The following is a 12532-nucleotide window of genomic DNA, read 5'->3' as shown; positions in this document are numbered from 1 at the left end:
TGTTTGTTGTAGTATAACAATAAACTGAACCATATATTCAGGTAGAACTTGATTAAGGGTTAAGGGATTACGTTTTTTTTTAGGAGGAACGTATGCACAGCCTGGGAAGCTTCCTTTTGAGCAACACATTTTTTGTGACCGTCGCAGCGTCTGTCGTTTCACGTCATATTCACCTCCGTGTGAAATGAAAACATGACTCAAGCAAAGTTCACACAAAACTTTACCAGACACGCCTAGGAAAATATGGTTTCCCAGTCTTTGTTGTAGCTGTATTTCCTTTTTTTAGCTGTACGGGTCGTGTGTTCCTCCCTTTTCCATAGCTCGCTCTCATGCTGCAGGCACCGATGCCGTACTGACCTTATTTGCATTGTTTTTTGTTGGTGAAAGTTAAAGTTAAATTGACTTGACTAAACAGCCCGCCCCTCACTGATTTCTCCACACAGTGCCTTCCACTCGATAAGTGCCAGATTATCCATACAAAACACGCATTTCAAAATGAGAGTCTGACTGTTTGCAATGCTGGACAATGTCTCAATTTGCTGGACGTGTGAAATGTAATGAAAATGATATGAATGCCATCTGGTCACCCTACCCACATGGTATACATTGAGTAAGAGACAGGAAGTAGAAGAGATTGAAAGCCAGAAAACTGGAGCCTTTTCATTGTTAAAGTTTCTTTTTTTTGGAAGACTTGGCCTTCCCGTTGAAGTACATAAATGGATGAAGACAAGTAGAAACGTTGCCAGACGTACAGTAAGTATCGTTATTGTCCAAGAATGATCGTATTTGTATGAAAATTTCACCCTCCGTACATTTAGTAATGCCAAAAAATACAATATGATGAGTATGATAATTTGACCGCTTTGATATATGGCTATTAGCAAACACCAATAGGATATATCATACACTGCACCTGATATTGTGCATTGTCCCATGTGACTCTTTACATTACTTCATAAAACTACTATAGTTGTTTGTACTACATTTTATTGTGTTTTTGTTACAATATTTGTTACCTAGAAGTTCCTTTTTTTGTTTTTTATTATGCCTGTTCCGTGTTAAAATTGGGATGATTTTGGGGGGGGCTAAGCACAGTTTGAATTGATTTGAATTCCTTAAAAGAGGGAACATTAATTTGGGATACAAGTATTTTGGGTTACATCACAGAACCAATTAAACTTTTAGGCCAAAGCACCACCAAAGTACCACTGTAGTTCATTATTATATTATATTACTTTTACTGCACTAAGCGTCAGTACATAGCCAGTTTCACATCTCTGCAGATATGTTCAATGGGTGCTAAGTTTGGGTTCTGGCTGAATCCTTACAGCATGATGCTGCCACCACCATGATTAACTGTAGAGTTGGTACTGGCCAGGTGATGAGCGGTGTCAGGTTTCCTCCAAACATGACGCCTGACATTATCGCCAAAGAGTTTAGTCTTTGTCTCATTCGACCAGATATTTAAAATTTTTGATGGTCTGAGAATCCTTCAGGTGACTTTTGGCGAGTTTCAGGCAGACTGCTATGTGCTTTTTACAAAGGAGTGCTTTCCGTCTCACCCCTCTAACACTAACATCTAAAGCAGGGGTGTCCAAACTTTTTCCACTGAGGGCCGCACATTGAAAAATCAAAGCTAGCAGGGGCCATTTTGATATTTTTTATTTTAAAAACCAATACAATATACTGTATGTATAAAAAATATACATTTAGGCTTCCACTCAGGCTTGATCCCGGGGACCCCTTAGGGTATTGGTCCAAAAAATATAAAAAATGTGTCATTATTTAGTATTATTTGTGTTATTATTCAAGTTTTTAAATTTCTAGATCAACATTAGGTCTATCTGTCAATATAACATTTTTTAAAGATTTAAATTGTATGCTCTTTTTGTCAAAGAAAACCCTTTTTTTAAATAAAAAAAAGACAAAATATGCAATACTTTCACCCAATAACATTTTTAAGTGGGATATTTGAGATTATATAATAATTGGAGCCTTAAAAAGGTCAATAACTCATAACACCATTGATTTTAATTCATTATTATTTTTTGAGCAATGACACTTTAAAACTAATCACACTAAAATTGTAGGGGATCCAAAAGGGTCCTACTCATTAAAGTGTTAAAAAATAAATTATATATATATATTTTTTTTTTTTACTGTTTACTTTTAACTCAATAATCTCGAGATCAACTTCAGATCTATCTGTCAATTATAAGTTTTATTGTTGTTTATGTTTTTTGTTTGTTCGTTTTAGGCCCTTCTTTAAAAAAAACAGCTCGTTTTTTTACAGGGCAGACACAAAATATGCAACATTTTCCCCAAAAAATATCTCAAAATATTTAATGTGACGTAATTGGAACCTTGAATAGGTCAATAATTCATAACGACATTGATTTTGATTCATTATTATTTTTTAAAGAAAGAAACAGCCTACATGGCAGCTTTGTGTGATTAGAGTAAACATTGTTACATTTTCTTGTTACATTTCACCTGTTTGCTCTTTAAATACCACTTTTAATGTTTTTTATTTTTTTCAATCGTATTTTTAAAATATGCCGTGGGGCCGTTAAAAAATGACCTGCGGGCCGCAAATGGCCCCCGGGCCGCACTTTGGACACCCCTGATCTAAAGGATTAGTTGCTTGCTGCAGAGATGTTGGTCCTTCTGGAAAGTTATCTTCTCTCTACAGAAGAACACTGGAGCTCTGTCAGAGTGACCATCAGGTTCTTGATCGCCTCTCTGACTAAGGCCCATCTCCCCAAATATTTAATCTTAAATGAACATGGAGCTGTAAGACTAGATGTAGTGGTTCCAAACTTCTATTTATGGATGATGTAAGCCACGGTGCACATTGGGACCTTCAAAGCAGCAAAACCCTTCCCCAGATTGGTGCTTCGAGTTTTTGAGGTCAAGAGACTTCATGCTTGGGTTGTACTCTAACATGCATGGTCAACTTTGTACCTAAAATAGACACATGTTCTGTTTACATGCAGAATACAATGTGAAACAAATATAAATGAGTAATGAAACAAAAAAATTATAATGTCACGTCATATTTATTGAATACACTTGTTGGCGATCACAGTGATGAGAGGGAGGGAGTTAAAGAAAGCCACGTAAATGCCACCTTCGTACTTGTTTCGGGCACTTTCAAAAATCACTTATATTTTTTCTGTATTATTTTGCAGTTGTACTCATTAAAAAAAGTACTAAACCTAATTTACCAACAAATGGGATACTTTGTTTGGGCACTCGATTCCGCAGAATTCTACATGGGCAAATAGACAAGTTTGTTACGCACAATGTTTAAACATATGTTTACGAAGACAGGTATCACTGTATTCCATTTTGGAATAAGGCTCTAACATAACAACATGTGGAAAAAGTGAAGTGAATACTTTGGGGATGCGATGTATATGCTAAATGAAATAATATTTCCTCCTCTACCAGTCAATCTTTTGGTGAATACTTGATTCACTGCAATCACCACAGTGTGCTGATTGCAGTGCTTGTCATATTCAGTTTGATTTGTTAAGCATCTAAAAAATAACACTAAACAACAAAGTGACATGCCAGCTGCTAGTCCACATGACTGCCACAGATTGTCTGTTTGTTTATTTTTAATGTTTCATTCTTTAAACCTTTTTTTGTAGGATACTCCAGCAGAAGTGCAATTAATTGAATTGTGTTTAGTGTAGAGGACAGCTTCAGTATACCAGCTGCCACTGGCTGAGTAAGCGCCTTCATCCACCCCCTCTCTGCTTCCACCTTTATGGTCCAACTGTTAGTAACAATTAAACTTGGGAAATGTTAGTGCTCATTCTTAAAAGTTGCTTCATGTCTTTTGGTTCGCGTGTATCTTGATATAGTCATAATAAACCTGGTCATATTATATGCACACCATCTGTGTTGGTGCCTCAGCCCATCCCTTCTTCCACACACTTCCGCCCTCAATGTGTGTAATAATATATTTGACTTTTCTGGATGTCCTTGGGTGGAATTCCTGGTGTTCGGTGAACCGGAGTCTTTCCAGTGTGATTTTAGACACAGTGGACAGCAGTCATTAATCACCTGACTATGACCGGGCATGTGTTCGTTTGTGCATGTGCTGGAAGTTGCTGTTTTCCTTTTCACGCATCGTCATCGGCAAACATAACATCTCTTGGTGGGGAAGCAATATTAAGAAAGTCTGTTGTGTTGTTCTTCCTCTCTCTGTTAGTTATTTCCGAGTGCTGAGATATGACCTCTGGCATGTCTCCTTCTTGGCTGCACGCATAGTTGAAAGAGTGGCCGCTAGCTAAAACATCATTCTGCTTACCAGTCTTCCCAGTACCCATGGTTGTGATAATATACGTAATGCCATGCTTTACAAAGCAATCCAAATGATTTGTATGGTCGGGTATCATTAGTCATGTGCTTCTGAGACTATATTAGACAATTCAATATGTATCTAGATACATGTAAAACAATAACTTTCATAAACGATACATTTTCAAATGTACCCATTCGATTCGATTTTGTAGGATTTGACTAGAGTCGATACAACATGAAGCAATCTGTGACACTTCCTTCTTCAAAGTAGACTTTTGTTTTACTTTATAAAAAAATCTTAGATCAATTCCGTAAATATGATACCGTTAACCCTCAAATTTACTTTACAAAGACCAACAAATAAGTTTGAGAGAGAACAAAGTATGCTTTTGACACGACATACACAACCATGTCCTTGTCTTTGAGTTATCTTTCGGCATGCATTTGTTGCTAAATTGTTGTCGACTTAGTATCGTGTACCGAAGCTCTAATGTATTATATCCCGAAATACCCAATTCTCCACAACGAACAAGGGAAATGGCTATTGAAGACGTTATTAAGATTAAAGATTAAAGTACCAATGATTGTCACACACACACTAGATGTGGTGAAATTTGTCCTCTGCATTTGTCCCATCCCCTTGGGGAGCAGTGGGCAGCAGCGGCGCCGTGCCCGGGAATCATTTTGGTGATTTAACCCCCAACTCCAACCCTTTGTTGCTGAGTGCCAAGCAGGGAGGTTATGGGTCCCATTTTTATAGTCTTTGGTATGACTCGGCTGGGATTTGAACTCCAACCTACCGATCTCAGGGCTGACACTCTAATTACCTTGGCTCGAGCTGAGTTATGGCAATGTTTTGCGTCATATAAACCTTGAATATCCATGTGTTTGTCCTGTTGTGTCTTCGAGCTTGCTGTACTATCCTTCTCATCACCAGTTTCTCTGTTTTCTACCAGGTGTGTGTTGAATTTAGTCGTGCCACCACTGCACTTAAGTGCTGTTTTACAGTCTTTGCATATTGCCACAGTTTTACTTTACTTTTCTTCTTTAAAAAAAAATCTAAATTTCTCTCGAATATTGGATTTAATCATGTCCATGTTGCACGTTTTGTCTTTCCTTCTTGTTTGATATAAGTCATTGTGACATACAGGTACACACATGGAAAGAGAGTGAGAGAGCTGTAAACACTGAGAAGACAGGGCTTAGAGCTGTGGAGCAGATCAATTAAACTAACTCATAACTTTGTAATTGGGCCATCGGTCGGTTTATTTTACATGTGTGTGGTGAAACATTCATTTTATTATAATCAAAACCAATACCAGTGCCAAATAGGTACATAAACTGGTACCTAAAGAATTGAAACTGTCTTTTTATTTTAACAGAATTTTGTGACAAGCAAGTTCCACAGATTAGTAATTTAAATACTTCCATAATATGAATGAAACTAGAAAATTCCTGCGGAAATTTTGATGGGCCTGCTATCTCTGCCCTGGACCTCTGGCCGGGGGCAGTGGAATTAGAGAAAAAAAGTTTAAAATTAGCTGGCAAAAGCGTAATAATGCTAGCACATGACTGGGTAAGAAGAAATACCAAAATGCAGTATATGTTGGTGAAAACATAAAAATTAGCACAAAAAAAATAGCATAAAACGTTAGCATGCTAATATTAGAAAAGCTAGCAAAAAACATTAACATTCTCACAAGTATGCTAACAGTTAATGTGCTAATGCCCGTTAACTCTTAGCACATTTGGTCGCAAGCACTGAGTAGTAAAGTCTGTGATTGATTAGGTTTAAGCATACAAAATCAGCTAAACAGCTAATTTAGCACGCTAACGTTCTCATAAGTATGCTTGCTCGACACCACCGCATATTGAAAAAACTATGATTTTTCTACTGGGGGTGGCCCCATTGTCTGTCTATGTTGTGTGCCCAATACACTTTTAGTTACGCCACTGTGCACATAGCATACTCAGACACCTGAGGGGCGGGGCTGTCGCGTGACTTCAAAGGACTTCGTGTAATTAGATGTAGGGCTTGCCGATATGGCCTTTTTTTTAATATCTCGATATTTTTAAGCCATATCGCGATACACGATATATATTGTGATATTTTGCCTTAGCCTTGAATGAACACTTGATGCATATAATCACACCAGTATGATGATTCTATGTGTCTACATTAAAACATTCTTGTTTGTACTGCATAAATATATGCTTATTTTAAACTTTCATGCAGAGAGGGAAATCACAACTAAGTCAATTTACCAAAACTGTATTTATTAAACAGTTATTAAGCAGTGGCACAAACATTCATGTCATTTCAAAACAGAACGTGCAAGATTGTCAGAGACATTTTAAAATTAGCTATGAGTGTACTTTTGTGCATGATGTACTCAAGATGACAAATCAAAACAACACTAAATTAAAGTGCACTTTTTGTACAGAACGCCACTACAATAGTTTAAAACAAATAAAGTGCACTTTTGTGCATGATGTCCCACAAGATATTTCAATAAGTGTCCAATAAAAATGAGCTGCATAATAGGAAATCAAATTGTGTACGTCCTTCGCTATGTGGTAGGTTCCGGCGGACGTTATCTCCTTGTCGTTTTTTTTTTCATACGGTGTTGATGTGGAAATGGTTGCCTCTGCATTTTGTTGGTGTGGCCCCAAACGGAGATGTTGACATGCGGAGTAAGCACTGTTCATTCTCGAGGGGGTGACTTTTCAAATGATGCTACATATTAGCAGTAATGCTACTTTTTATAACAACGCTTTCGCCCCACACTTGACAAATTACGGTTGTCTGTTCGACATATTCCCACTTGAAGCCAGACCCCTGCTGTTTTTTGGGGGAATTAATTATTCCTTCATTTGTTACCAGATTCACACCTTCTTTCTCTCGTATTACCGCTAGCATCACAGCTAACGTTACCCATGCTGCTACCTCTTTGCTGCCCGAGGGCGCGTATGTCGTGACAGTATGTGACGTGTGTAAGAAGGTGCGCTTGTCTGTCTGTGAAAAGGAGACACGGGAAAGAGCGAGGAGAGCCTGTAGTGTAATGCCAGCAGCTAAAAGAAACTGCGTGAGAACGTATACTCGAGTATCATGATATAGTCATTTTCTATATCGCACAGAGACAAACCCGCGATATATCGCGTATATCGATATATCGCCCAGCCCTAATTAGATGTACCTGCGACCATTACACAATGACACAGCATTTCTGTATGATTTGTAGAAAGACTTCATGCGGAACGAAGTCTGATCATCCACTGTCTTTCATAAAATGTAAGACAACATAGTAGAAATGACCCAGCTCAGGCCCAAAGTCGAATTACTTGTTTCTACCGTATTTTTCAGAGTATAAGTCGCTCCGGATAATAAATTGCACCCGCTGAAAATGCATAATAAAGAAGGCAAAAAACATATGTAAGTCGCACTGGAGTATAAGTCGCATTTTTTGGGGAAATTTATTTGATAAAACCCAACACCAAGAATAGACATTTGAAAGGCAATTTAAAATAAATAAAGAATAGTGAACAACAGGCTGAATAAGTGTACGTTATATGACGCATAAATAACCAACTGAGAACGTGCCTGGTATGTTAACGTAACATATTATGGTAAGAGTCATTCAAATAACTATAACATATAGAACATGCTATACGTTTACCAAACAATCTGTCACTCCTAATCACTAAATCCGATAAAATCTTATACGTCTAGTCTCTTACTTGAATGAGCTAAATAATATTATTTGATATTTTACGGTAATGTGTTAATAATTTCACACATAAGTCGCTCCTGAAAATAAGTCGCACCCCCGGCCAAACTATGAAAAAAAACTGTGACTTATAGTCCGAAAAATACGGTAATTACTTGTTCCATTTTGAACATTTGCTGAAAGTTTCATAAAAATCCGTCCTTAACGTTCTCGTTATTTTGCTAGCTAACTAAAGGACAAACAAACTAATGGCAACAGTTTCATAACCTCCTCTTGGCAGAGGTAGTGACAAATAACACATTCAACAATATGAAATAAAATCCACAACAAATTGTTGCAATTACTGCGGCAAAAACAGCAGCAAATTAGAGAATGTTTCAGAACATGCAATTATTCAGATAGCTTCCTTTTTTCGGTCTGGTTATTACGGTTCACGTCGGCACTGGTGCCATTATGGAATCAAGTGTTGTTACTCGTCCCTGTTGTTGGTGGTGGTGTTTTGTGTGTGTATTTGTATGCCAACCGGAAGCACCCAGACAGGCTATCAAACTGTCAGACAAAGTATTGCAAACAGCAGAGATGAAGTGCATAGACATGCTTATCTTGAAAAACATGCCTTCTAAATCCTAAATGATCCATTTTCTAAGATGCCAGAAACATCTGAATCCTCACCTGGCATTTGAATCTGCAGTGTAAAACTGTTGTTTGTGTGATGTCAAATGTGCATGCAGTTCTGGTTATTTTCTTCTATATCCTCCCACAGCCTCAGGCACCTATAGGTCATATTAATAGGGGCTTCTTGCCCCCTATTTGCTCTCACAAAGGATTAGCGAAGGACCCGGACCCTGAGGGGAGAGCACACACTAACACATACATGGGATGTCGGGCTTCTGAATGGATATTTTCAACAGTATCTTCTTATATGGAGACATAATTTTCACACACATGGCCACACATGTCGGCTAACACGTGCACTTTTGTGTTGGCCAGTCAGGAAATCCATCCATCCATCCATTTTCTATCTCTTGTCTCTCTTGGGGTCGCGGGGGTGACTGGAGCCTATCCCAGCTGCATTCGGGCCATGGACAAGTTGCCAGCTCATCGCAGGTCTAACGCTGATAGACAGACAACATTCACACTCACATTCACACACTCGGGCCAATTTAGTGTTTCCAATCAACCTATCCTCAGGTGCGTGTCTTTGGAGGTGGGAGGAAGCCGGGGTACCCGGAGGGAACCCACACAGTCACAGGGAGAACATGCAATCTCTACACAGAAAGACCTCGAGCCAGAGGTTGAACCCAGGCACTTCTTATTGCGAGGCACATACACTAACCCCTGTCTCCACCGTGCTGCCGCTGTCAGGAAATATAAAGCTTTTATGAAATGTTTGCATGTGCTGCGGTCACGTGGTCTCAGACAAATACAACCTGTTGTTACGTTAAATATGGAGGAGCATCAAGCACAGGTAAACAGTAAACATACCAAGAAAACTACAAAACGTCCTCTTGCTCCAATTTTTGGCGATTTAAAAATGTTCCGATTCCTAAGGTAGTAAGTGACATTTGTGACAATTGTGACATTTTTCAAGATTGTGACATTAGCGGATCTCTCCATATATGGTATAAATTTACCCAAAAGGCTTTGCGCAAGTCCGTCATTGTAGTCCGACACTGTAGTCCTTCTTTTTCTCTAACCTCTTGTTGTTGTACATGCACATCCATCCGCTGTTGCTATTTCTAATACAAATTAGCATATAGTTTGAATTTATATCTGTAGATCTGCAGATCTGACTCATGGATGATCAAAATCAGCACTAGAGGTGGGAGAAATCTATATTTAGATCCATCGCAATTCGGACACATCGATTAGTAAATGCCAATAATCGATAATCAGTGTATTTATTGTAAATAAAGTAATGTAGACAGTTCTAAAATTTGTCTGACTGCACTGAGACACCTCACAGAGAGATCCGGCCATCTCCTTTATTTTATGGCACTTATGATCCAGGTTTACACACATTTCCATTCATTTAATAAATGTGTTATTAATTCAACTGTTTTGTATTACAAATGCACTGTTTTTTAAAGTTGCAAGCGATAAACACTTATTTAGTGAAACAAAAATACATGTAAAACTGCATCAATATACGTAAATTACAGATGCATCTCTAATAGGAATCTTTGTTCTTGAATCGTAATCATAATCGAATCGTGAGTTGTCCAAAGATTCCCACCTTTAATCAGCTGCATGAAACCCTGACCAGAACATCCCTGGTTTTAATGTGCCCATTTAGCAGAATATCTGCGGATCTGTGTGAAAGAGTCTCCACTTAACTGAAGTAGAATTTTAGTTTGACAGCATGCGCATAGCTCAACAAAATTGGCCTCAGCTCTGTCTGATCACATCATGTGTTTCCTTCTCAGAGTTTAAAGGTTCTATCATAACTGTCCCAAAGGCCAATGAAGAGGTTGGCTTATGTTCTATTGGAAAACCAAGGGACATAGAATCGGTAGAAATAGGACAACAGTGAACTAATTTATCCAAAAGCATAAAAACAGTAAATACTGCTGATTTTGTCAAATGTACACTACAAATACACTGTTCTTGATTTGCATAGTAGGCTTATAAATACTGAGGATAGAAACAAAACATTAAATAACCATTTAGCTAAATACAGTATATATTTGATGGGGTTCAGGTGGTGGAGTTATGGACTCCCAAACTGTTGTTGCTTCAATCCTCTGTCTTCTTGTGACCATGTCAAAGTATCGTTGAGAAATATGCCTATGCTTATGCACTTTGAATCAAGTTTGTGGTACTTTCAAGGTTATGGTGATGCATTCTAATTCTGATATTCCTGGATATTAATGACAGTCATCAAAGGCGAACATTGATACTTTTTGCAAAGCCTCACCCAATCTGAGGAGCTACTTTACTCGTATCCCTTTATGATTTAGGCCCCCCTCTGAGCAAGATTTGGGGAGACAGACATGCAATAACAGAAAAGGATGGCCCTAACTAAATTCATTTTCAAAGAGAATTTACCCCCTCTGGTTGTCAGCATATTCCTCAGACACCCATTGTGTGGTCCTAACCAAGACATCTGGCTGGCACCAATGGGATTTTCCCACTATATAACTGGGGGAAATTGTATATGAGTTTGTTTGGACTCCTACATCACTAGTTTGATATTTCAATTTAGCAAGGTATGGAGGTGGCATTTGTGGGAAGAGCTTATAGCTGTAGAGATAGCTTTGTCAAACATTTGCAAGAGTACTCCTTTTGTAAACGCTGCAGGCTACAAGAATAGGAGCTTTCAACAATAGGCAGAAGTCATTACAGAATACACCACCAATGCTCAACATACTTTTGAATCCATTGGAGGAAGAATAACTCGCTACTGGGAGTGTAATAATACGCAATAATCACGGTTTAGTTTGCACCTTGTTTTTTTGGGTCACTGTTTATTAATTTCAGATACAGAGGTGTCAAAAAAACCCACCAATATCGTTGTATATACTGTACAGTACATGCTGTAACCAGGTAGTAACAACCATTCATTCATGATAATATGTCATATTTATAGTGTTTTGATCATTTTGAGTATTACTGCAACTTCTTTCCTTGGCACATTGATTTCTAACAACAGCAGCAGCAGCAGCATCGAGAGCACAGGCGTTTGCTCTGTGTTTTGCGAACACTAATCATGGCAGACTTCAATCTTGCCGCCACTGGCAACAGCTTCGGGTCAAATGATCCAGCTATAGTAAAACACTCGGCCATTCTCCTAGTGTCGTCATGGAGCACAAATGCTAAATGTTTCATAGACAAAATAAGATTATAACAAAACAGTCACCTATGATATCCGCGGGATATTGCTGCAGGATGGTTATAACTTTTAGCACAAAATTTGTGCTCCTCGTTGAGCTGGGAAATTCAGAATAGTCTGCTTTTAAAGACTTACTCTTTAGTAAATTGATACGCCGCTATACCGAATTGTTACACTCCTACAAGCAACAAACTCGATTAAAGCTTAAATGTTGTTTATAGCTATGTAAGCATGAATATGTGAAGTGTTGATGTCAATGTGTCAACTTTTCCTGTTGCAGACCATGAATCAGCCCAAAAAGAGATGAAGTCCCGAATGTTTTTTATTTTTCTCCTGTCGTTCACAGGTTCCCTTTGTATCCCAGAGGAGAGCGCTTCCATTTTGAATATGGCGTCTACTTGCTCAACAAGAACATCGCTCAGGTGACATATGAACACACTTCTAGCGCACAAACTTCTCATGAGTACAAACCTCATGAAACATGTGAGGGGGAAAAAAAGATAATTATAGCCAGCAGAAAGTTAAACTATTAAATGTTTTTGACAGAATATCACATTAATAATACAAATTATTTAAAACTTATTATATGTTCCCTAAACTGATGTGTTGTATGTGGCTCTTTAGCCTTCTTGTTGTGACTCCATCGCAGAAGTATTTT

General features: G+C 38.2%; 1 protein-coding gene across 2 annotated transcripts in view; it reads left to right on the top strand.

The window, feature by feature from the left end:
* uvrag (UV radiation resistance associated gene) overlaps positions 1 to 12532 on the top strand; it is a 218797-nt gene that overhangs the window by 142159 nt on the left and 64106 nt on the right. For both annotated transcript variants that reach the window (XM_062048387.1, XM_062048386.1), the window contains exon 13: positions 12221 to 12296. In XM_062048387.1, the coding sequence (XP_061904371.1) occupies positions 12221 to 12296 (76 nt within the window). The remainder of the gene's footprint in view (positions 1 to 12220; positions 12297 to 12532) is intronic.

This window comes from Entelurus aequoreus, linkage group LG05 (assembly GCF_033978785.1).
Source record: "Entelurus aequoreus isolate RoL-2023_Sb linkage group LG05, RoL_Eaeq_v1.1, whole genome shotgun sequence".
NCBI lineage: Eukaryota > Metazoa > Chordata > Actinopteri > Syngnathiformes > Syngnathidae > Entelurus > Entelurus aequoreus.
The sequence above is the reverse complement of the archived record's forward strand: the minus strand, read 5'-3'. Positions and strand labels throughout refer to the sequence as shown.